Here is a 22846-nt window from a genome sequence, read left to right as displayed (position 1 = left end):
AGGCAATTAGCCCGAGGTCGGCAGATAACAGAAGAAGTAGGACACTGACCTTGTTGTGGGGTGAATGGTTTTCCTGCAGAAGTGGTGTGAAATGATGCCTTAGGGATAACTAGGATTTGTGTTGGCTAGGACTGGGGGAGGTGGGGGAGGGGACTGAGTGAAGAGGATACTGTCAAGCAGAGAAAACAGTTTAGGAAATACTAGCATTTGTTTAGCGGCAGAAAGACCAGGGATCTTGTTCCAGCCTCCACTAGGTGGGGGTCCCTTTGCTCAGGCTTTAGCCACCTTCTGTCTCTTGTCATTTTGATAATGGCCATTGTAAGGGGGGAGGTGATACTTCACTGGGGTTTTGATTTGCATTTTCCTGCTGATTAGCCGTGCTAAGTGCCTCTTCAAGTGCCCATTGGCTGTTCTTAAAGGTTATTTTACTTGTTAGTTTTATGTAGATGTGTGTGGTTCTGAGTTTATGTATGTGTACCAGGTGCATGCAGGTGCCCTTGGAGGTCAGAAGAGGGCATCAGATCCCCTAGAACTCTGTTTCATATGGATGTCCAGTTTTCCCAGAATCTCAGTCAAGACCAGAGGGCTTGCCCTAGTCCAGCAGGAGCTCACTCAGCTCAGAATTACAGCAACAAGGGTGCACGGGGCAGATGGGATAGGGGATCAGTGGGTGATGGCCTGCGTCAGCCTGGAGAGAGTCAGAGATATCTCTGGGTATCTGGTTTGTTAGCCAGGTAGAGTAGTAGTACAAGACGCCAAGTCAGGAGCCATGGAGGAGGAACAACAGCTTTCGAGGGACAATAAATGGCCCAGGTTGCAGACTACTGGGAAGCAGAGTTGACTTAAGAACACAGGCAGCACCCCTGTTCCCAGGCTGCAAGTGCTGCCCCTGGAATAGCAGGGCACATCAGCATGACTCTGGCCAGAAGGTCCAGCAACTATGCCTACCGCCTCATCTGGGCCAACTGAAAAGGCATAGATCCCCTGCAAGTTGTCTTTTCCCATGTTAGTTTTTATTGCTGTGATAAAAGAGCTGAGGGAAACATCTTAAAGGAGCAAACATTTATTCTGGTTCATGAAATTCAAATTTAAATTTCAGAAATTTAGTCCATGGTCAGCTAGCTGCATCGTTGAGGACTTGTGTTGAGGCAGAACATCATGACAGAAAGGCATGGTGGGGAAGATGCGTACCTCACTACAGTGGGGAGGGAGGAAGAGACGGAGGGAGGGAGGGAGGGAGGGAGGGAGGGAGGGAGGGAGGGAGGGAGGGAGGGAGACAGAAAGACAGAGGGTAACAAGATATATTCTTCAAAGGCATTGCCGCACTGACTCAGCCACATGAGGTCAGAGTCCTCATGATGCAATCCCTTTCCCAAAGTGTCCCCTGGGAACCCTACACTGGAGACCAAGCCTTCAACACATGAGTCTCTCAGGGGAACACTTCACCTCCAAACCCTAATACTCCCCATCAAATTGGATTTTCTAGGCTTAGTTGACTCTGGCTAGAACAGTGGTTCTCAGCTGGGACCCTTTAATACAGTTCCTCATGCTGTGGTGACCCCAAAGCATAAAATTATGTCATTGCCACTTCATAACTGTAATTTTTATAGTTACTAATTGTAATGTAAATATCTGATATGGGACCCCAAGGGGGTCACAGTCCACAGGTTAAGAACCACTGGGCTAGGAGGATGTGTGCATAGCCCAGTAAACATCTTGGGTCTGGATTTGTTTGTCATGTTTTTTCATGCCCACCCTCTGTGAAGGTGGAGCTTGGGTTTCTGATGAGAGAAAGGACATCAGACAAAAGTTCTTTCTTCATCTCCTCTGGGGTTTTGTGAGGTACTAGCTGAGCAGGAGCTGTGGGCATTTCACCAGGTGCAAGGATTTAATTTCTTTATTTTAATCCTGTTTCTCACCTTCAAAGATGGAGACATCTCAGCTTTTAAAAATGTAAAGACTGAAAAGGGATGCTTCCACTCGGGTGGTTTCTTTGAAACACGGAGGAGGAGGAGGAAATGGTGAGAGTTACTATGGGACCCGGCAGGGCAGAAGAAAGAGCAACCCCAGTGCAGAGTCAATTAAACTGATGTCACGAATTTCATCAGACCTGTGGTGGGGCAGTCCTGTGACAATATTTGCTTCCGGGGTACATGTTAAAAGGCATATTAATGAAGTATTTCTCTAACAAGGATAAAAAGCAGAGATGTTGGATGAAGACCGTAGGCAGGAATAGGGGAGAGAGGTGTGGGAATACTTGGGCAGCTACTGTGGCTGAGGCATCAGGGCGGATAAGTGGAAGCTCAGAGCTGGCCTCTTCTCACAGGCAGGGACGCCAGCCACACACCTCACATCTGCATTGTTCCAGCACGGACCCCTGCTCTTCATGCTGGCATGGAAGCTCTTTATCTACCCAGCCATCTCCCTAGCTGTGTCTGTTTTAATCCTTGACTCTCAGACTATGTTATGAAAACCATTCACTTTTGCTTTCTTTTCTCTCCCACCTTTATTCCACTTTCCCTAAGTCAAACAACCTTCCCCCGTTCATATTTAAGGTGCCCTAAATACATATCAAGTTAGCATGTCCACATGAGTTCCTGCTCTGGACTGCCCATCAGGTCCCTGTGGCCTCCCCATTCTCTGGCCCACCCTGAAAGATTTAAATACTATGTGACTTTGTGTCCAGCACGGTGCCCTCTGCCTCTACTGTCAAAGCTGGAACCTTTCCTTTGCTAATTGTCCCCTGGAACCTGAAGGACCATTCTCATCTCAAACAAAACCACCATTGAACGTTTGATCCACATTACACTAAACTGATACACTGATTTGGAAAAGTTGAGGATGGTTTCTGTTTTTCTGCTGAGAAGCGTGTTTCCCTACTCACTTTGCTTCTCCTTCATATTACTCAGTTGTAGCGACAGGAATGCTTGTATTTTATTTCTTTTTATCAGTGTTATTATTAACTACAGCTGTAGTTCTTGGATGTAAGTTTTTGAGACTTACACAAGCTAGGCACTCACTGATCCCCAGCCCTGCTGCTGTATTCTTTACAAAGAAAACAGACACTGTAATTGTGTATTGACTCCTAAGCTCTTCTGTTTTGTTGCTAATGGGATTTCTTTTCTGCATTTTGTTTTCAAACTGGTGATTGACAGGTTGGTATATGCTGATCTGGGACTCCTTTTCACTTCCTAGTAGGGTCTATCACTTGCTTACCTAGATAGTTCAAAATGATGGCTGTTAATGGCATTTTCAAAGCTGTGTTCTCCTCCTCCTCTCTAGCAGCCACTTCTCCTTAGTGACATCCATGACTGGTTGTGATCTCAGGATGCTGCCACTGCCACTTGACACAGTGGGAGTTTGTGGGGAACTTTATTAGAAACAACTGTCATGTTTTTCTCTTTTTATTTAAAGGTTTTACTTATTTTTATTTTCTGTGAATGAATGAAGGCTTGCATGTAGGTATATACATCACTGGGTGCAGTACCTGCAGAGGCCAGAAGAGGGCATCAGATTCCCCCTAGAACTGGAGTTACAGATGGGTGTGAGTCACTTATGTGGGTTCTGGGAACAGAACCCGGGTCCCCTGCAAGATCAGTAAATGTTTAAACCACTAAGAAAATTCTCTAGCCCCAATGATTATCTTAATTTTTTTCCCAAATGTTGCTTTTGAAAGAAAGTCTGACTCTTGACTCATACCTTTCACTGTCTTCCCTCTTGTGACATTTTGGAAGATAATTTTGACAGTGTTATTTCTAGAACTTTTAATTTTCCACATTCTCAAGAGACACTTTCCTAAATAATTTGTCATTTTGATTGCAGTTAAGTCAAACTACTCAGAGCAATGTCGTCAATCCCACGTAGCTCTGATTTTCTTATTGCCATTCACCGTGTTCTATCTTGTCTGTAGAAAGAACCTCACGAGTACCTCCCTTGGGGAAACATGAAGGTTGATTCTGTGGTCATTTTGTGATTAACCTTTGTAAACACTCCATGTTTGTTTGCCTAAGAAGTATAGCTCCTTCTCAGTGCAGTAAAAGCAGATCCAACATGGAAAGTGGTTATAAAAGACCTTAAATCAATAGAATTACCCATGATATTAGAAAGCAGAGATAACTGTGTCACTGTCACAGAAAGAGTGACCTTCCAGGGAAGGGCCCCAGGCAGTCACCACGTGACAGCTAGAGTATCTCATGCCAGGCAGTCCCAGGCTGCATCCCATCTGCCACTCACTTGCTGAGGGGCTTTGAATGAGTTGATGAACATCTATGAGAGTGTTTCCTTATCTACACAATGGGTTTAATAGTGGTGTCCTGCCCATGGTTGTTCCACATGTCATGAAATACACAGCAAGCTTGGAGCAGACATGCAGCTGGTATGAAGTTGGTGTTAGCCACCACTCAGCTCATGCTCAGCACTAAGAATGAGTCACTTTAGTTTCTGTCCAGGTTGAAAGCTCAGCCTTGGAGAGGTTTGACTCCGGTGCCTACAGCACTGAGACAGTGGCCTGAGCCTCCCAGCTTTAAGCCCACATCTGTGCAATAGGACCTCTGGTCCCCCTGTTCAGAGATCAGGAGGGGCATCCCAGAGGGCAGAGCCCTGGGAAGTCAGCCCCTCTTGATATCTGTTTATCTCAAGTGCACCCCACCCCAAGGGTATGAAAGCTCTTGTTCTCAAGGAACTTTTTAGCTTAGCACCCAACAGACTTCACTGAAATCCAGGAAGGAGAGAGCTTTTGGTTTTGTCAAGAATACATTCATCTGGGGGAATTTGTTTCAAGCATTTGCACCTGATAGAAGAGTCCTTAGCCATCCTGACTTGAAAGTCACACCTTTCATCATTGAAAAGAAGATTCTCGTGTGGGGCAACCCCTTTGCCTGCTTCTATAGCCCGAGAAAATACCAGGTTGTGTGGGAATAGCTACAAGATGAACACTTTTGTATTCTCATTCTCTATGTCTCCATCTGTCTGTCTTTCTTCTTTATTTCTTTCTGTCTGTCTTTCTGTCTCTCTCTGTATATATATGTGTGTGTGTGTTTGTACATATATATATATGTGTATGTATATGTATATACATCTGTGTGCATGTTGGATACATGCGCAGAGGACATTCATTCCTTAGTTGTCATTCCTTAGGCAATATCTATCTTTTTCTTTTGAGACAGTGTCCCTCATTGGCCTGAAACTCATCAAGCAGGCCAGAATAACAGACCAGCAAGCTCCATCCCACTACATCATGCCTAGGGAATCATGCTTGTAAGGCAAGCATCCCCCCTGACCTGCCTTTGTATTCTTAATGTCACAACAAAGTCTAAACACCATTACTAAGACACCCAGTCCTCTCAGTCTCCTCTTTCAGACAGGTTTGGATTTCCCAGGAGAGTGATGCGCCAAGCATGGTGACCCATCTTCCATCTCCCCTTCTCATCTCAGCCAACCTCCCCCGTCTACAGCTAAGCCAGGGGACCTAGAGTTAAAACACCCCCACGCTCTCATCCCAAGCCAACCCTGAGCCCCTCCCAGAACTTGCCTTCCTACTTCTCCAGCTTCCTTTCATTTCCTCTAATTGCATCATCCTTCAAGGCCCCGAGGGCAAGGCTCTTCTTAAGGCGCCTCCTATCCTGCCAGTCACTGGAGTTAGCTTTTTCCACACAAGACTCCTTCCTCCACCTCTCTTTATTCCACATTCTAGTCAAACTGTCATTTTTACCTGTTGTTACTTCCTGGAGCACATGATCAAAAGTCTCCTCTTTGTATTGTCATAGATCCAAATGCAGAGTCTGCCCCCTCAGGGCAGAGGAAAGGCACCCTTTCAACCTTGAATTTTCTAGTGCTTCCAAGAATCCAACAGGACCCCACAGTAGTGATTTGAATGAGAATGGTCTCTATAGGCTCATATATTTGAATACTTGGTCCTCAGTTGGTGGAACTGTTTGGGAAGGATTAGGAGGTGTGGCCTTTACTGGAGGAGGTGTGTCACTGGGGGTGGGCTTTGAGATTTCATGACGTCCAGTTAGCTCTTTCTCTCTGCCTCACAGCTGTTATCTAACCATGTAACCCCTCAGCCTCTGCAGCAGTGCCATACTTGCCTGCTGCCTGCTGCCGTGCTCCCCACTGTGACTGTCATGGACTCACCCTCTGAAACTGTAAGCAAGTGCCCAGTTAAACGCTTTCTTTTATAAGCCACCTTGGTCATGTTGTACCTTCACATGAATAGAACAGAAACCAAGACATTTACCCCATGCTTATGGCCTGAGTGGTGAGTAGCCAAGACTCCTGCTGGCCACCAAGTGCTCATGGTGTCCAGCCAGAGTGAACCCACCTCCCCTGATGCCCAGTTCTCTGCGCATCAAAGGCAGTCTCAATTGTGATTTAGCTCTGAGGCTTCTGGCTGCTTGTACTTCTGTTTTGGTGAGTCATGCTTCAGTGGGGGCGCTTTACCTCCAGGGTCAGCCCAGCCACACCAGCTCTATCTGCAAGCAAGGGAGCAGAGGAAGCAAAGATAAATTTAACAGTTCTTGAAGTCGCGTCAAATGGAATTGTAAAGAAAGCCTTTGAAGCTTGTCTGAGCCTAGCTCTCTTCTCTCGGAAGGACCACGGGGGAAATGATTAGTAAGGTTGCCCTTTGAGGACATGGCTTTGAGTGGGAGGTGGCAGGGAGGCAATGCTAGAGGTGAGTCACAAGCCCCGAAGGACTGTACCTTCATTCCCTGGCCACGTCGTCCACTGCACTACTTTCTCTGGCAAATACTGTCTCCCGAATGCTGCTGTTTCCCAGCTGAACTTGCTGTCTCGTGAAGATCCCATCACCACTGGAATGGGCCTTGGGCTGGCAGGTCCATGGCATCCATAGCCCTTGCCTCCCATATAGTTACACACTTCTTTTCATTTTCTGGGCTTCTTAGTACACTAGACTCCAAAGGGAGGAGCCATGGAAAGCCTCTACAGATAGGACACTCACTGTTTAGAAAAGCAAGTGTCAGAATACAGAGGAGTGGCCTGCGGGACAAGTGTGACCTATCTGGCCTTAAGGGAACCCAGGGGTGGGAGAGCTATGGGAGCAAATGCAATGGAAATCTTTCTAGAGAGGGTAGCATCTGCCTTGTTGTGTGAGGGACAATCACCCAAGTGGAAGGGAAGGGAAGTACAGTTCCAGGCAGAGAGAATATCCCATGCAAAAACAAAGAAATCGAGAGAGAGTCGATACATTTGAAAACTGAGAATGCTTCAGTAATCATGCCTAGGATACCATGCCAAGAGATAAGATGGGCAGGCCAGCTGCTCCCATGTGCCTGCCATAGCACTGTGGGAAGTGAGCTGACTTGGAGGTTAGGAAGCTGTGGGATAAAGTCTGGCCTCTGCTGCTCTCCAGCTGTGTGACCTGGACAAGTGACTTCAGCTCTCTGAGGCTCAGAGTCTGTGTCTGTAAAATGGGAATAACCTACACTCCATGGAGCCAATGTCACCATTAAGTGAGATGCTGTATATGCTGTGTTTGGCCCTGGGGTCTACAAATGACAGCCGTCATGCAAAACAGACTGTTGTGTCTATTAAATGAAGACCGTATTCAGAAACCCCTGATTTGGGGGTCCAAGGTCCAATTCTGATCTGTTCTCATCTCTAGCACCATGCAACTTCCTCTCCTTCCCTGTAGGCCCTGCTCTCCCACCATCCCATAATACTCAGGCATTCCCTGGGAATCTTCCTTGCTCCCTCCTCTCCATCTACACCATCCGCTTCAAGGAAGACCCAACTCAAACAACCGGAAGGTGCAGTTTCCCTGGCCCTTCTGAAAGGAGTGGAGGTTAGGGCTGAGGCCAGCGGGGCTTCCGGCAAAGCTTTTCTTTATCCACTGAGTGCTCAGACAGATGGGGGCGGGTACTTCCCTGGAAGGGTTATTCTGCAAGATGCCCTGCCTTCTTGCTCCCTTCCAACTGCATCTTGACTTATCTATTGCTGTGATAAACACCATGACTATAGACATCTTGAGGGGGAAAGGGTTAATTTCAGGCTACATGTCTGCTCACAGTCCATCATCCAGGGGAGTCAGGGTAGAAACCTGGAGACAGGAACCTGGAGGCAGGCACAGAAGCAGAAGCCGTGAAGGGGTGCTGCTTCCTGGCTTGCTCACCCTGCTTCCTTATAGCACGCAGAACTACCAGCTCGGGACTGGTACCACCCATAATGGGCTGGGCCCACTCACATTAACCACAAATTAAGAAAATGCAGGCTTTCTTACAGTCCAATCATATGGAGACAATTTCTCAATTGAGGTTCCCTCCCCTCAACTGAATCTATCTTGGGTCAAATTGACATAAAACTACCCAGTGCAGGCATTTTTGAACGAAGTGTATTTCAGTAAGATCTGCTGTCCTATCTCCCCAACCTCCTGCTAACCCTTAGCCTGCCCCCTCCAGTCACCTCCCACTAGTTTCTTTCTGCATCCATGTCCCATGTGTCCTCTGCTCACACCCCATCCCTCCTCATGCCTTATGTACTATGACGGTCTTAGTTTTCATTGCTGAGGCCTTTCGCTCTGGGCCTTTGCCTTTTCACAGCATCCCATGCTTGCTTTCTCACAGCAGAACAGCAGTCTCCCTGCATTGTGTCTCTCTCTGCTCCAGCGCTCTTTATCTTTCTTCAGTTTCTTTGTGCCTCTCTCTTCTGTGCTACAGGCTCTTTCCAATGTCTGCTGCTTTCTTTCCTATTTAAAAGGAGCTGAGCAGATCCTGGTACGAGTTGAGCCACTCCCCCATCCACCCACCCACACACACACACACACACACACACACACACACACACACACACACACACGAATGAGGATGTGCACAGCATTTCCATGGTGACTGCACCCCATCAGCCAGTGCTTGCCTTTTCTACTTTTTTTTCCTCCAAAGGTCAATTTCTCTTACCAGAGCAAAAGATGCCTATCTTGGAGGCCAGGTCCACTGCAGGTGACAAGGGCTCTGGGCTTTATGTCCTTGTTATCAGTCTCATGCTTTGCTGCTGGGCCTGGTCTGCCCACAGCTGTGATCACCCTGGGTCCACTGATCGGGCAAATGGCACTTCTGTGAGAAAGGACAGCGCTGGTGCAGAAGATGTGGGGCTTGAGGGTCTTTCTCCCAGTTTCCATTTGCAATGCACGGCCTTGCCCTGTCTTGGGTGGCCCCTTTGTGTTGAGCCATTAGGAGTTTCTAGGGTGAGTATCTTGCATATTTCTGGGTACCCCCACAGATGCTCAAGTCCTCGACCCCCACTTTGTTTTGCCCTCTTCAACACTGGGCTGAAAATCTCATTCCATAATTGTCACCAAGCCAACCTCTCACCCCAATGGCTACTATGCTTGTCAATGCCCATATCACCATGTTTAAGAATCAAAGATGAACAAGCATACACTATCTACCTTGTTTGTTGGGAAGTTTCCTCTTTTTCTGTGATCCTCTACTATGCAATGCACAAACAAATGGATTTTTAAAATAATCAAATCATGAAATGCTGGATCGGAAAACACTCTAAAGAAAGCTTGAAGCATCCATCCCTTAAACAGGGAACTGAGGCTCCAATAGCTCCCAATTGCACTTGAACGCCCCTAGTGATGATCTTGCTACCTCCCTAGCAGTGATTTGCAGGAGAAGGTAGCTGTATATCATAGTGCCTGGTGGTACTCTCACAGCATCCTGATCCAAGCTGCACCTCAGGCCTCCTGAATTTGCATCTCTAGAGAGTGTTCCAGAGGCTGTGCATGGCTAGCACTGGCCCAGTTTGGTGATCTTTGAGAGACTGAGGCAGGACCCAGACACTACCTATTTTACTGATGAGGCTTTGTGGACAAGCCAGGCTGTGTGAGCAACAAGCAAGGCCAATCTACTCCCTGCTGCCTGTGCTCACAGGAGCATTTGAGTCTGTAGAATGGACACTGGCCCAGCCAAAGAGGCTGCTGTACTTTGATGAGGGGAAGAGACAGAAAGAGGCCTCTCTTTGTTGCCCAGGTCTTTATTCTTCACCAGCCAGCATGTGCCAACCACCCACTCAATGACTGGGGCTACAACTGCAACCCTGGGGACAATCTGGGCAGGGTGAGAGACCAGGAATATGCAGGCAAAGTCCTGCTAGGTAGCTTCATCGGTGGAAGCAGGATACCTCTGTGTCTGAGCAGATGAGGCTTTAAGTAGGTCTCTCAAGGAGTAGCTACACTTGAGTCCTGTCTACACTAGAGGCTGTGGCGGTATGTAGTGTTGGCAATGACAGCCTTTGACTGAGCATTACTGAGAACTAGATGACAGGCTGAGCTCCGCACACGTGTTCTCCTGAAGTCTCCTGACAGCCTGTACTGTAGGCTAGCTATTGTCTCTTTCACCTGGCCCGTGGTGGCTACACCAGCTTATTAAGTAGGAATATGTGACCGAACTGTCCTCTCTGGGCTTTGGCTACTGCTAAGGCCATGAGCTTAGTGTTAGGAAAATATGACAATCAGAGCTTGACTCTTTTGTCAGCTTTCTGGATGGACGCCATCAGTGCTGACTTAATCCCCGTAAGACAGACTCTTAGAGCATCACAGAAAGTTGGTCATAAAAGATAAAGACCACAAGCCTGTGGTTTCTAGGACTCTCATTTACTCATTGGTTTAGTGTGTGTGCATACCTCTGTGTGTGTGTGTGTGTGTGTGTGTGTGTGTGTGTGTGTGTGTGTGTGTGTTGCAGCTCTGTGAGCCAAGAGTATATGGGGGGCTGGAAAGCCAATGGCAGAGATTCCATGATAAATGCAAGAGGCACAAGGCCTGGGTCAGGATGCCTAGCTGCTGCCTTGCTGGCCCATCACTGACCCCAGACCCTCCTGGTCCTTTCTGAGCATGTCTGTGGATTAAATGAGTGATGGTGTGAATGAGTTGAGGGATGAGGGTGTTTGATCATTGACAATCAAACTGTCTCCATGAAGAGAGCGCCCTTAGAGTAAAGTGTGCTTAGAGGCATTGAGGAGGGGAGGTGCCACTGGTGTGTGTGTGTGTGTGTGTGTGTACCACATCCATTCCCCAGGTGTTCTGCAGAAGACCATGATGGAAGGAAGTAAAAACTAGGAGTACACGAAGCAGACCACCAGTAGCCTGACTGAATCCTGGGGATAATGAGCACTGCGTGATAGGTCTCCAGGCTCCCGTCCCTAGGGCTATCAACAATGAGCTGGTTGGGCACAAGCCTGGAGGAGTCAAAGGCATGACAGATGGGTAGGTGGCAGCATCATACTATCAGATAAGCCATTTAGTTTAGCAGGGAAACTGAGGCAGGTGCTCACTTCAGTATTGCTAGGTTAGTGAGGGCTAGCTGACGTGTGGGAGCACACAAAGGAGATTTGCAGGGGCCTTGGGCTGGGATGTCACCCAGCAGCAGAGGGCTCAAAGGTCAGGGCTTCACATAGCTAGACAGAAACCCTGGATGGAGAGAGAGAGAGAGAGAGAGAGAGAGAGAGAGAGAGAGAGAGAGAGAGAGAGAGAGAAGAAGAAGAAGAAGAAGAAGAAGGAGGAGGAGGAGGAGGAGGAGGAGGAGGAGGAGGAGGAGGAGGAGGAGGAGGAGGAGGAGGAGGAGGAAGAGGAGGAGGAGGAGGAAGGGCAAAGCCCCTGAGGGTGGGTGTGTCTGTTCTCTAACTCCTAGGCTCATACCCAGGCCTTAGATGTGTTCTATATACCCAACTCTGATGTCATGGCCCCTGGGCTTGGGGGACAGCAGATGTGACCTTAGACCAGCTCTTAGGTTAGTGTGGATCCTATAGGTTGGTTGAGGACTCCAGCAAGGGTGTGAGGGGAGAACCAACATTTCATGGCTGTCAGCCTTGTATCAGGCCCATGGTAGGAAATTATCTCACCCTCACAGTAACCTACAAAGGGGACATTATTGGTTCTACTCCTCTTCTGGCTGAGCAAATGGATCCAACAAAGAACAAGTTCAAGGCCTCCTAGCTAGGAGCAGAAGAATCAGAATGTGATCGTTGCTCCAATTTCACAGTTGATGTCCTTCCTCTGACCTTGGACTCCTATATCCCTAGATTACATCCAAGGTCATAGGTGCATGAATAAATGTAGGTCCAAGCCTCATTTGAAATCAAACCTCAACCCCCTCTGCATCCCCAGAGTCAAAGTTATTAAGGAGAAATCCAGTTCATATAGCATGTCTATACACATCCCTACACACCCCCTGCATTTGCAAGCCTTCCCGCTCTGAGTTCTGCTTGGAGGCTGCTGATCAGCCAGGGATGAAAAGGCACATGGCAGACAAAGGAAACAATGAGACTCAGAAACCAGGGTGATTCAGCTGGAAAGCAGAAGGCTGGCAAAGGGATTAATCATGGGTTTCAACTCCAAGGAGCAGGCTCTGAGAACAGCAGGTAGCTAACTCCTTAGGAAGCAGACAAGAGAACTGTAAAGATATAGTCAGGGAATTTGGGGGCACTTTAGCAAGGTACAGCTATATTGTGGCCTTTTTGACCCTGTGGGCAACAGAGGTTAAGGGCATGGAGCTGATGACCATCTGCATGGGTTCAGTACACCCCCCCACACCCCCACATATCTATTTATAAGGAGTGTAATTGTCACTAGGGTAGAAAATTATTGGTGCTCGGGTTTCTTCAGCTGAGAATCAGGATCACTAGCAGGGCTCAAAGACTCAGTACATTTGTACAAACTCAACATTGTCCCATCTAATAGGCTGGCCAGGGACAGACAGTTCATAAGGTCAGTGACTTTTAAAACCAGTGTGGAATTTTGACTCTTTTCCAAATAGAATCAGAATAAAGTTGGTTTATAGATAGCTTTTGCTTTAGTACTTCCTAGCAGACCCCCAGCCTCAGGTTCCTTATCTATAAAAAGGCAATAATGGAGGCTGGTCTTTGTTATAAGATTGCCTGAGAACCCAGCAAGGCAGAAGACAGGCAAATCCTTTTGACAGCAGGAAATGGTGATAGGAACAGGAAGGAAGAGGAATGAGCATTGTATGTGTAGGAGTATGGGCTCCCCACACGGGGCGCTGATAAAGACTTACCACACAGTGAGGGTCATGTCCTTGGACTATCATGTCGTTATTTGTAACAGAGGGGAGTGGGATGATAATATAAACTTGTACAAGGATCTCTCTTAATATAGAAATAGAATCAGGCCATGGATACACACAAGAAATATCTAGAATAGCATATTGGTTGTAAGGAATGCAGATGTTTTAGAAGCTGGAATGGCCTCGTGGGGACAGATTTGGTTGTGGCCCATGACTGCCACTCCACACTCAGGTAGCCATGCCTTACCCCAGGGCACTGGGAAGCTGTGGCCACCAGGGCCCTTCCTTGGGGAGTGGCTGGAGGTGGGAATGGCAAGGTTACTGGAGTTCTGTCATCATTTGCTGATGGAGCCATTTGCCTTCTGGGCCTAGTTCCTACAAACTCTGAGATCACTCAAATGAGCAGCAGAGCCCCTTTCTCAAGGTGGCCCGGCTTTGTACACGGTGTCTGGTTGCACACGGCAGATACTTGCACCTGTCTCTTCCTGTGATGGAGTCCCTGTCATGTTGTGGTGAGCACTGGGGCCGAGTTGGAGTGACTGCTGCTGAATTCTGCTCAGGGGACTGATTTAGCCTAATAGAACCGCCACTCAAATCCCCTCGTTAGCAAGCAGCTGCCGGACTTGAGAGAGCCGCTGCTCTGCTTTGCTTTGAGCTGAGGGACAATAACAAGGGAAGAGCCTGTGCAGGGGTCAGAAGAGCTAACCAACCATCCAGCTAGTCCCCCAACTTCTCAAGGGATCCCACATGTATTCCCTGACCTTTCAGGGCCCAGATTTCTCTCCAATAGACCTAAAATCATGAGAGTGCTGCATAGGGAAATATTATGTTACTGTAAAGTATCAGCCCTTTAATACGATCCATATAGGAAAGGCTTAAATTTAAAAACAAATACTTCAAGAATGTCTCAGGGGTCTCATCTCCAGCAGCTGCATCAATGATCTTGGTTACCACTCACCTCAACCCAGCACACATTCAATCTACCAGCACTTGCTGAACACCTGCCACACTTCAAGCACCGGCAGATACATCAAGATACGAGACCAGGGATGACTCTCGGGAAACACAGTCCACTGGAAGAAAGAGCATTGGAAACCAGGATAATGCTGCCTTTCATGGGGCTGCATAGAGAACTCAGGCCATAACATGTTTTCTTTGATCAGACCACGAGTATGAAGAAATATAAAGAGTATCCTGCTGCATCTCCAAAGAGCTTTGGAGGTAGTCAATGACTCTACATCTCACACCCAGAAGCAGTCAAAGCTGCTCCTGCCAGTAGTCAATGTGGCCTGGTCACCTTCAGGTCCCCTGCTCCATTTCTCTGGGATCCCTGGGCACTTGGTGTTGCACGAAATTAAGAATTTGACTCTGTAAGATCCACGATGCCCACTCTACTTAAAACTGTTTGCTGTCTCATAATAGTCAGGGTGGGGGTGTTATTTATAGAAAGGACCGAAGTCTTTGAGAGCCTGGGAGAAGTAACCTAGAAGCCTAGCTTTAAAACAGAAGCCTTGCAGTTGAAAGAGCAGGACACTGCTTTGAGAAGATCCACAGACCTTCCCCACTGGAGTGTCAGACATTGTCTTGGTCAACAGGATAACCAACACCTGTCCTCATGAGAACACAGGGTACCAGGACCCTGACCCAAAGCCACTGAGCTGGAGCCCTGTGTCCCTTCCCGTTATCTCAGATCTTGACTGGCCTCACAAAGACTCCTCCAAGGCTGACTCTTGTGGCACTTTGTGAGCCTCCCTCTGGGAGTAGCATATAGTTGTCTGATTGATTAGTTACCGAGAAGCAGGTTTCCTTATGGCATTTTCATTCATACCTTGTTTTGATGCCCTCTCTGCACTGAATCCCTCATCCCCCTGCTGTCCCCATACCCTCTGTCTCCTGTACTTCCTTCCCCTCTTCTATGTCATATGTTATATGATTCCTCACTCGCTGCCTTCCCTCAAAGTGTCTTTTTTCCCTTCTCGTGGGACTCTTTCTAGTTCCCGAGTCTTTATCCACATCTACTCCCACCTGAACGCATTGCTAGAACCAAGGATCCCCAGGAGAGAGAATGCAGTATTTGTCTGCACATAGTTACCTTGAATTACATGTTTGTTTGTTTGTTTGTTTGTTTGTTTGTTTGTTTTAAAAAAAACTTCTAAAAACAGTCTAAAGCTGAAGCTACTCTCTAGGAGTAGGAAAAGGGACCCTGAAACTGGTCAGTGTATAAGAGAAATCCCCCACTCTCCTTTGTTTCTCAACAGGAAGCAGCTATTGGGTACCACAGAGTGAGGTTCTGGCTTCTTGGCTCATGTTGGTATATGCCAAGGAGCATTATGAAAGACACTTGCACCAGAAAGACCGAAGGTCAAATCCAGCTCACTTGGTTCCAGCTGGGGGCCTCTGGCTTGTGGCCTTGAGGCTCCTCCAGGACATCTTAGGATACTCATCCATGGCCATAATGACTACTGGAGAATAAGCAAATTCAGACCTGAGCTGCCTGCTCAGGAGCAGGGCCCTTTACCACTCCCTGGGTGACCTGGGCCAGGCTGAAAAGCCTTCCTCAACTGCTCCTTATCAGAATGCTTCTGGTGTGATATTTGCATGTAACCTACGCATGTCTTCCCATGTACCTTAAGCCATCTTGAGACTTATTATAATACCTAATGGCATGCAAATGCTATCTAAACAGTTGTTACACCATATTGCTTAGGGAATGATGACAGAGAAAGAGGTCTGTCTATGACTGTTCAACGCAGATACATTTTTTTTCTGAATATTTTCAATCCACGGTGGGTGGCACCTATGGGTACAGAGTGTACAGGCAGAACTGGCAGACTCTGTTCACTGTTTTCTACCATGGTTTAAAATTTTTAATTGAAATATAGTTTGCATGCCAGTTCATACTGACACCCCTGTGGTTTTTTGAATAGTCACAACTGGTACCACCAGAGCCCATCTACATTCAGAATATTCCATGATCCATGGCTGGAGCCCATCTGTGTCCCTCGGCACTCCTCACCCACGATTGCTGTCTCTGACCTCCCACAGGCTGTCTGATTTCTCTAGTTGCTTGGTCTTCTAATCACAAGCCTTTCCAAACTGAAAAGCCTGGCATGGCCTCCCCTGTCCTTCAAAGGGAGATAGATGCAAGGACTGTGCCGGCCTCTGAATAGAAGTAGTCACTAACTTCAGAAAGGGGAGGAGAACTGGAGTCACCTTGGAGAGGAGGCCTGAGTCAGCACTGACTGAGTGCCCTGACAGGCCCCTTCCAGCTTGCTCTGTGTTTCAGGGGTCCCTGCTGCCGCACCCTGGTAAGGTCTGGAACTCTCATGGGCTCTCTGCCTTCAGAGCTCCTCAGAGGTCTCAGAGAAGCTGATAGGGACATTCTCCTTCCTGAGAGCTATCACAGGCAACGAGTAGCTGAGGACAAGCAGTCACATTCACCCAAGGGCTCTGAACTCATTGGGCCTGAGAAGGCCAGCAGACCTCTGCCCATCACGTGAAGTCTCAGCTTTCAGCGTGTCTCGTTTGCTCCTGGACTATCTCCTTTCCTGTCTTAGGAAATCAAACAGGCCAAGTGCTCATCTTGTAGCCAGAGCCCTTGTCCTCCCCATCAACATTGCCTCTGGGGCTTGTTCCTATGCAGGGCACACAGTGGGAGCATATTTGTAAATCTAGTGACAGACAGGAAAGGATGTCACCCTGATGGGCACAAGCATTTATGCTCCATGCTGCATTTAAGTTGCACTGTGTGGGAGTCACTGCACACGGTGAGTTGATGGCATGTGTTGGGGGTGGCCATTTGTCTTTCCCTCCCGTCTGGAAAGTGAAGATCCTCCACACATAAGGGCTCCTTGTCCCCAGGGAAGGCCTGGGAGACCAGGCCATCCTTCCTTCCCCATCTTCATTGAAAATAAGAAGATGGTGGGCACCACCCGGGGGTCTTGCTCCAGTGTTCCCATTCAACCAAATCTGATCCATGCCCATGGCAGTCTAGGAGGAGCCGTGCTGGAGTTGTGGAGGAGATCCAAGGAGACCCCAGGTTGGCTGTGGTGGTCCAAGCTAGGGAAACATCTCTGGTAACCCCTGAGTGGCCTGGCTGCCAGGATCTCCTTTCTTTTCAGAGATGTGCTAGGTCACCATCTCATGGAAATGCTGAGGACTCCACACCAACTCAGTGTGGAAAATGCTGTGTGCACAGGGCCATTATCTCATCTGCTTTATTCCTTCCCTTAGCAGTGGGGACAAGCTGAGCAGAGGGACTTCCTGTGGAGTTCAAGCTGCTCTGTCCAGTGTCCCCAGTAGAACAATCACAGGCCCCCTCCATCAGCAGAATCTTCTCCCTGCAGGAGAGCACCTGGCCATACCTGTTTGGAGTGATCGTTGTCCCTGCCTTGGTCCAGCTGGCAAGCCTGCCATTTCTCCCTGAGAGCCCACGCTACCTCCTCCTTGAAAAGCACGATGAGGCAGGAGCCATGAAAGGTAGGGTCCTTTCCTTTCGTCACACAGTGCCAGCCTGTGCCTGGGTCACAGCAAGATGCTGTGCTGAGGACCAAGCGGCCGAACAGGGCAAGCAGCAGCATCTCTGTAAGCACACCGTGTTGGGTGCTGTGGGACAGTCGCTCCCTCTGCCTCTCTGGCCGCTGGCACTAGTCAGATAGCAGAGGCCCTGGAGCGTGAGGAAGGTGGCTGAAAAGAGATCTGATTCCAGAAAGCAGCTGGGCTTGATGGAAGAAATCGAGTCCTCCTGTGGGCACATGATACATCCTGACTAGGGAAAAACTCCTCTCCACCTGCCCAGCTAAGAAAGGACCCTTGGGAAAAGTGTCAATTACATATAGTCAGAATGGGCATGTGCGGTACAGTGAGTGAGTGAGACTCTAAAATTTTATTTCATAGCACAGTAGGAATGTGTGTATGTTCATGTGTATGTGTGCACACGTACATACGAGTGGATATACATCTTAAGTCATAAAACATGGTAAATACTACACCTTCACCTGGTAAAAAGAACAAAGCTACTGAGATCCCAGCCTTGAGTTGAAATAACACTGAGATCTTCATTTCTATCAATAACAGTACCAATTTCACGCCAGATGTTCAGTGAACAATTAGTTTTTGACATTCTGGCTATTCTGTCAAGCAGTGGGAAAGATGGGAGCATACGATGGCATCCCTACCCTCCTGGAGTGACTGGAGTAGTCTGTCAGGATGAGCAGACATGTCTGAGGGTAGAGAGCCTAGCTAGTATGCTGCTTGCTGAGCATGTATGAATCCTTGTATTCATTCTCCAGTTCTCCAAACAAAACAGAAGTCCAGGTGTGCTGAAGCATGCATGCAATCCAGATATTCTGAAGGCTGAGGCAGGAGGATCCCCATGAGCTCAAGGCAAAGTCTAGGCTACAGAGTGAGACCCTGTCTTAATAGGAAAAAGATGGAGAGACACCATCCATGAGTGGTCCATCTGTACTGGGCACTCACCTGTATTAGCTCACTAAATCCTCACAACCACTGGAAACAAATAGTGTCTTTAGTCTTGCTTTAAGACAAAGGCAAAGACAGAAACTGAGCATTGAGTCACTTGGCCAGTGACATGGAGAAGCCAATGGTAGCATTGAACTTGAACAAAAAGATGGATGCACACTGCATTTCCTGGCTTCTTGCTTGACACTACAAGAAATACACTTGCCCTGTTGAAAATATTGGAGGAAAGGGTCTTGTAACAGTCAGCTATTCCATAATACTACATAACATATGCCTCAAAACTCAAAACTCAGCATTTGTCTTGAGTCTGACGAGGCGCTGTGTGATTCTGTTAACCTTGATAGGATTTGGCCTTGAAATTCTTCCTAGGGTAAACTGAGGTTTATATACCTATTCAATGGTCAGTGACTGACCAAGGTTGGCCTCAGTTCTTCCCCCATGTGGCTCATCATCAAGCAAGCCAGCTCAGGAAGATGCTCACGAAGATCGCCAGTCCTAATCTGAAATCCTATTGGTTAAAGTAAATCACACGACCAAGTTCAGAGTCAGTGGGAGGAGGCTACACACTCAGAGGGTAAAGGACACAGGCATAGAAAGGCCATGAATGGGGGCCAGCAATGTAACAGGTCCCACAGGCCCTTTCAGACATTTCCACTCAATCCTACTTCTAGTTCACAGTGGCCAGGGATCAAGTCCTAGCTCAGGATCTTAGTTATTTAAGAGACACTGTCTGAGTCTAAAACTGGGGACAAGAGCCCAAATCTGTCCCAAGAGAAAGTGGAAATGAAACGTCACCACGGGAAATGTGATGGGCATAGATAGACACTTCATAGATCAGGGTCAAGAAGGTCTCCTCTTCTACAGTGGCTGCCATCACCCTGAGTTGCAGCCAGAAGTGAACAAGTGAGGAGGAAGGGCTCCCCTCATCAATGTCACACTCTTCTGCTCATGTCCCCTTGGACAGAACATGATCTCACAGCCTCCCCTCCCTCCCACAGAGCCTGGGAATGCAGGGAATGCAGTTCTTCAGCCATCTGTTATCACAGATGCCAGGGTCTGCTCCAAAGGAAGAGGGCAATGAGGGTTGGTGTCTGGCTACTGCCACACTCTGCCACATAGGCAAGAGTGAGAGTGGCTGGGTGACTGAGACCAGCTGGTAGAGCCACGTGGGGCTCCAGAGGCTGACGGCTCATGGCTCTATATAAGCAGCCATGGGAAGCATAGCAAGAAATGGGAATGAGTTGGTGCATGAAGAATATGCCTTGGAAGGTTGATGACACAACCCACCCACATGCATGAGCTAAGGAAAAGCCTTGAGGTTGCTGGGAACTGCCTCCATGCATCATGCTTGGAAGGGCAGTCAGGGAGATGGACCAGCCGAGAGACAGGCATGCACACATCATGGTCTGTCCTTTAAGGCAGAGCGTCGAGACCAGCAGCTGTACCTATTCTGTGTCTGCACCCATCTTGACCTCTGCGTGGAGGGTTCATGCAGATCTGAGTCTCTGGGCCTCAGCCCTCGCCATCCAGAGGATCTGGGCTCTGCTTTAGAACAAAGTGTTTCGATGGTCCGAGGAAACCTTGTATTCTCAGCTCACTTCAAGGATGAGAGGAGGAGCAGCGTGGTTAAAGGAAACACTAAAGCATGGCGTGTTGGCGCAGTGTTGGTAGTACAGCGGTGAGCATATCTGCCTTCCAAAGCCTGGCGTGGTCATCAGGGGTCCAGTGCTGGGGCAGGGTCTGCTCTCATCACTCCGTGGACACATGATGTCTCCATCTCCTCCGTGGCCTGGTGCCTCTGACTAAGCAGGTGAAGTAGCACAGGGCACTGACTAAGCTACCTTCCTGTGGCTCAGCATCCAAGCCTCTCGGAGCCTTGAATTCTGCCTTATAAACAAGGGGAACATTTACAAAATCTCAGCGGGTCTTCCAGCTCTACAAACAGCCCCCACTGTTTTGAGGTCCTTATGGTACTAGTGTGGAAGGCAGAAAAATGGCTTCCACCATCCCCTCCTTAAAAGGGGTCTACTTTCTACTTTCCAGAGCCTGAGCCTGAGGTAAAGACATGGTGTGTTCATCAGTCTTTGCGCCCCATGTCTAAATACCTACTACTAACAACATAAGGAGAAGGCCAGTTTCGGAGGCCTCGGGCCATCACAGTAGGATGATGTGGCAAAGTAATTTACACTGTGATGAACAGGAACCAGAGCTGAGCTTTCACAGGGAGGGAAGGGTCAGGGCAAGAGACAGCTCCCAAAGGCACGCCTGCTGGTGGCCCACTTCCTCCAGCCGGGCCCCACCTTCCACACTTCCGCCTTGTCCAGATAGTCTAGTCACATTCTAAATCCATCCATGGATTAAACTGTTCATCATCTCAGAGCCCTCTTGATCTAATCCTCTGGGACACACCTAGAGTGAGCCGTATCAATCCCCTGGGTGGCTCTCAACCCCATCCTGCCTACAGTCAAGACTAAAGGTGGCACGAGACAAAGGAATGAAGGTCATTGATGGAACTGAGGCTGCCCATCAGCAGAATTCAGACTGGAAGAGCCTCGGCCTAAGAGGAGACAGTACAATCACAAGGATCCTTCTAGAAAGTAGAATTGGAGTCAGGGGGCAAACCAGGGGACATCACATGAGAAGGACTTGGCTGAAGGAGCCCGACTTTCAAGATGGCAGAATGGGGCTGTGAGTCAGGCAACCCAGGCAACATGGAAGCGAGGAACAGTCAGAGACTCGCCTGTGTGCCCATCTGTGGCATTGTGTTAATTATTTAACTGACATGAAGTGCTTCTAACCTGGTTCTGACAATGGCTGGGCCACAGGAAATAGTTCTGTCATTTTTCTAGGAAGAGCCACCAAATACCTCTGAGCTTCCTGGCAGCTAGAAAAAAAGAATGAATTGGTTTCTCCATTGACTCTCTCATCAATGTCCCAGGACACAGAACCCTGAACATAAGATAAGGAGCAAAGCCAGGCAGGGCCCTGAGCGCTGAAGCCTATAGTCCATAAGAGAGTTCACCAGGAACTCGATGCCCTTGAAGATCAGAGTAGTGTTATCCTGTGCCAAGAGCCACAGAAGAGAAGCCCTGGGTTCCCAGGGAGAACAGAGGGAGCTTCCTGAAGGAGGTGGCAGCTGAGTGGGCAGGAAGATGATGATTGGCATGGACCAAGTGAGGATAATTGTGGAATGTGTGCAGTCAGGTTGGTGCTAATCCCGTGGACATGTGTGGCTGGATCAAGCATCTAAAGACTAGGGAGGGATCGCGTGTGTCTATTTATTGATTTAAACCAGTGCTCTTGCTCAAGCCTCCCATTCATGAGGGGCAGTCCTCTCAGGCACCCCAGCTCAGAGTGGCCCTCCAGGAGCGTGTGAGTTCGATCTGTATTGTGTTCATTGTTATTCCTTCCTGAAGACAGCCACATATCCTGCTGTCACATGACTGTCGAGCTCACACAGGGACAGAGGTAGAGCTGCCGCTTTCTCTCCCATCCCGCAGGAGCACGTGGCCATGATGATATTTTGGCCCACTTGAAGCCACGCCTATGGAGAGATGACTGCCATGAGCGCCCATACCAGGGCCGATGAATTCCACCTCAGGGAAAGAGATAGTACTAGAGAGAGAAGGTGTTCCCTCTGTTTAGAGGTGGCCCTAAACTCTTGTGCGGGGGACATGATAGTGCAAAAGTGGGTCATCTTGTCTCTGACCACCTCCTGTCATTGCCATCCCTTGACCTGAGCTTGCATCACCCACACAGACTCACAGCGGTGCAAGAGTGGAGATTCCTGCTCCCCTGAGGGACTTGATCTCTCAGTTCCTCGTTTCCTAAATGCTAAAAGGCGGTAAGCGCAGAGCTGGCAGTGGCCTAGTGCGGCTCATGTGCACCCCCCTCACAGTACTGTTTCTCTAGCTTCTCCTTGCAGCAGCAACCCTGCCTCATGCTTCTCTTAGTTGGCGGGTCTGTATGGCCCACCCCCACCGCACAACAGCCCACAAAGGCTGAAGCTAAACGGAACTGAACCAAGTCTCCCCTTAGCTTCTCTGTTCTATGGGATTTTCTCAATGTTCTTTCGGGGTGTGAGGAAAAAGTGATCAGATACCTGAGGTCATCTGAGGATTCCCCAAGTCCCTGGAGGGCAGCACATGTAGCAGCACCCACCTTCTAAGGCTGTTGCAACAGGGAGAAGGTCTGTGAGGTGCATGTAGCAGGTACAGCTAATGCCAGGCTCCCGATTCCTTGGGGTTCCAGCTCTGCTTTGGTCATTGGAGTCTGTAAGTGGCTCTAGATCTGAATTCCTCACCACTTCCAGCCCAGAAGCTGACTGG

General features: G+C 48.5%; 1 protein-coding gene across 3 annotated transcripts in view; it reads left to right on the top strand.

Moving 5' to 3' along the window:
* Slc2a9 (solute carrier family 2 member 9) overlaps window positions 1-22846 on the top strand; it is a 153949-nt gene that overhangs the window by 60394 nt on the left and 70709 nt on the right. For all 3 annotated transcript variants that reach the window (XM_059275800.1, XM_059275801.1, XM_059275803.1), the window contains one exon: window positions 17384-17516. In XM_059275800.1, the coding sequence (XP_059131783.1) occupies window positions 17384-17516 (133 nt within the window). The remainder of the gene's footprint in view (window positions 1-17383; window positions 17517-22846) is intronic.

The sequence above is a fragment of the Peromyscus eremicus genome, chromosome 10, assembly GCF_949786415.1.
Source record: "Peromyscus eremicus chromosome 10, PerEre_H2_v1, whole genome shotgun sequence".
Classification (NCBI taxonomy): Eukaryota; Metazoa; Chordata; class Mammalia; order Rodentia; family Cricetidae; genus Peromyscus; species Peromyscus eremicus.
Note: the sequence above shows the minus strand (reverse complement) of the source record. Positions and strands in the feature narration are given on the sequence as shown.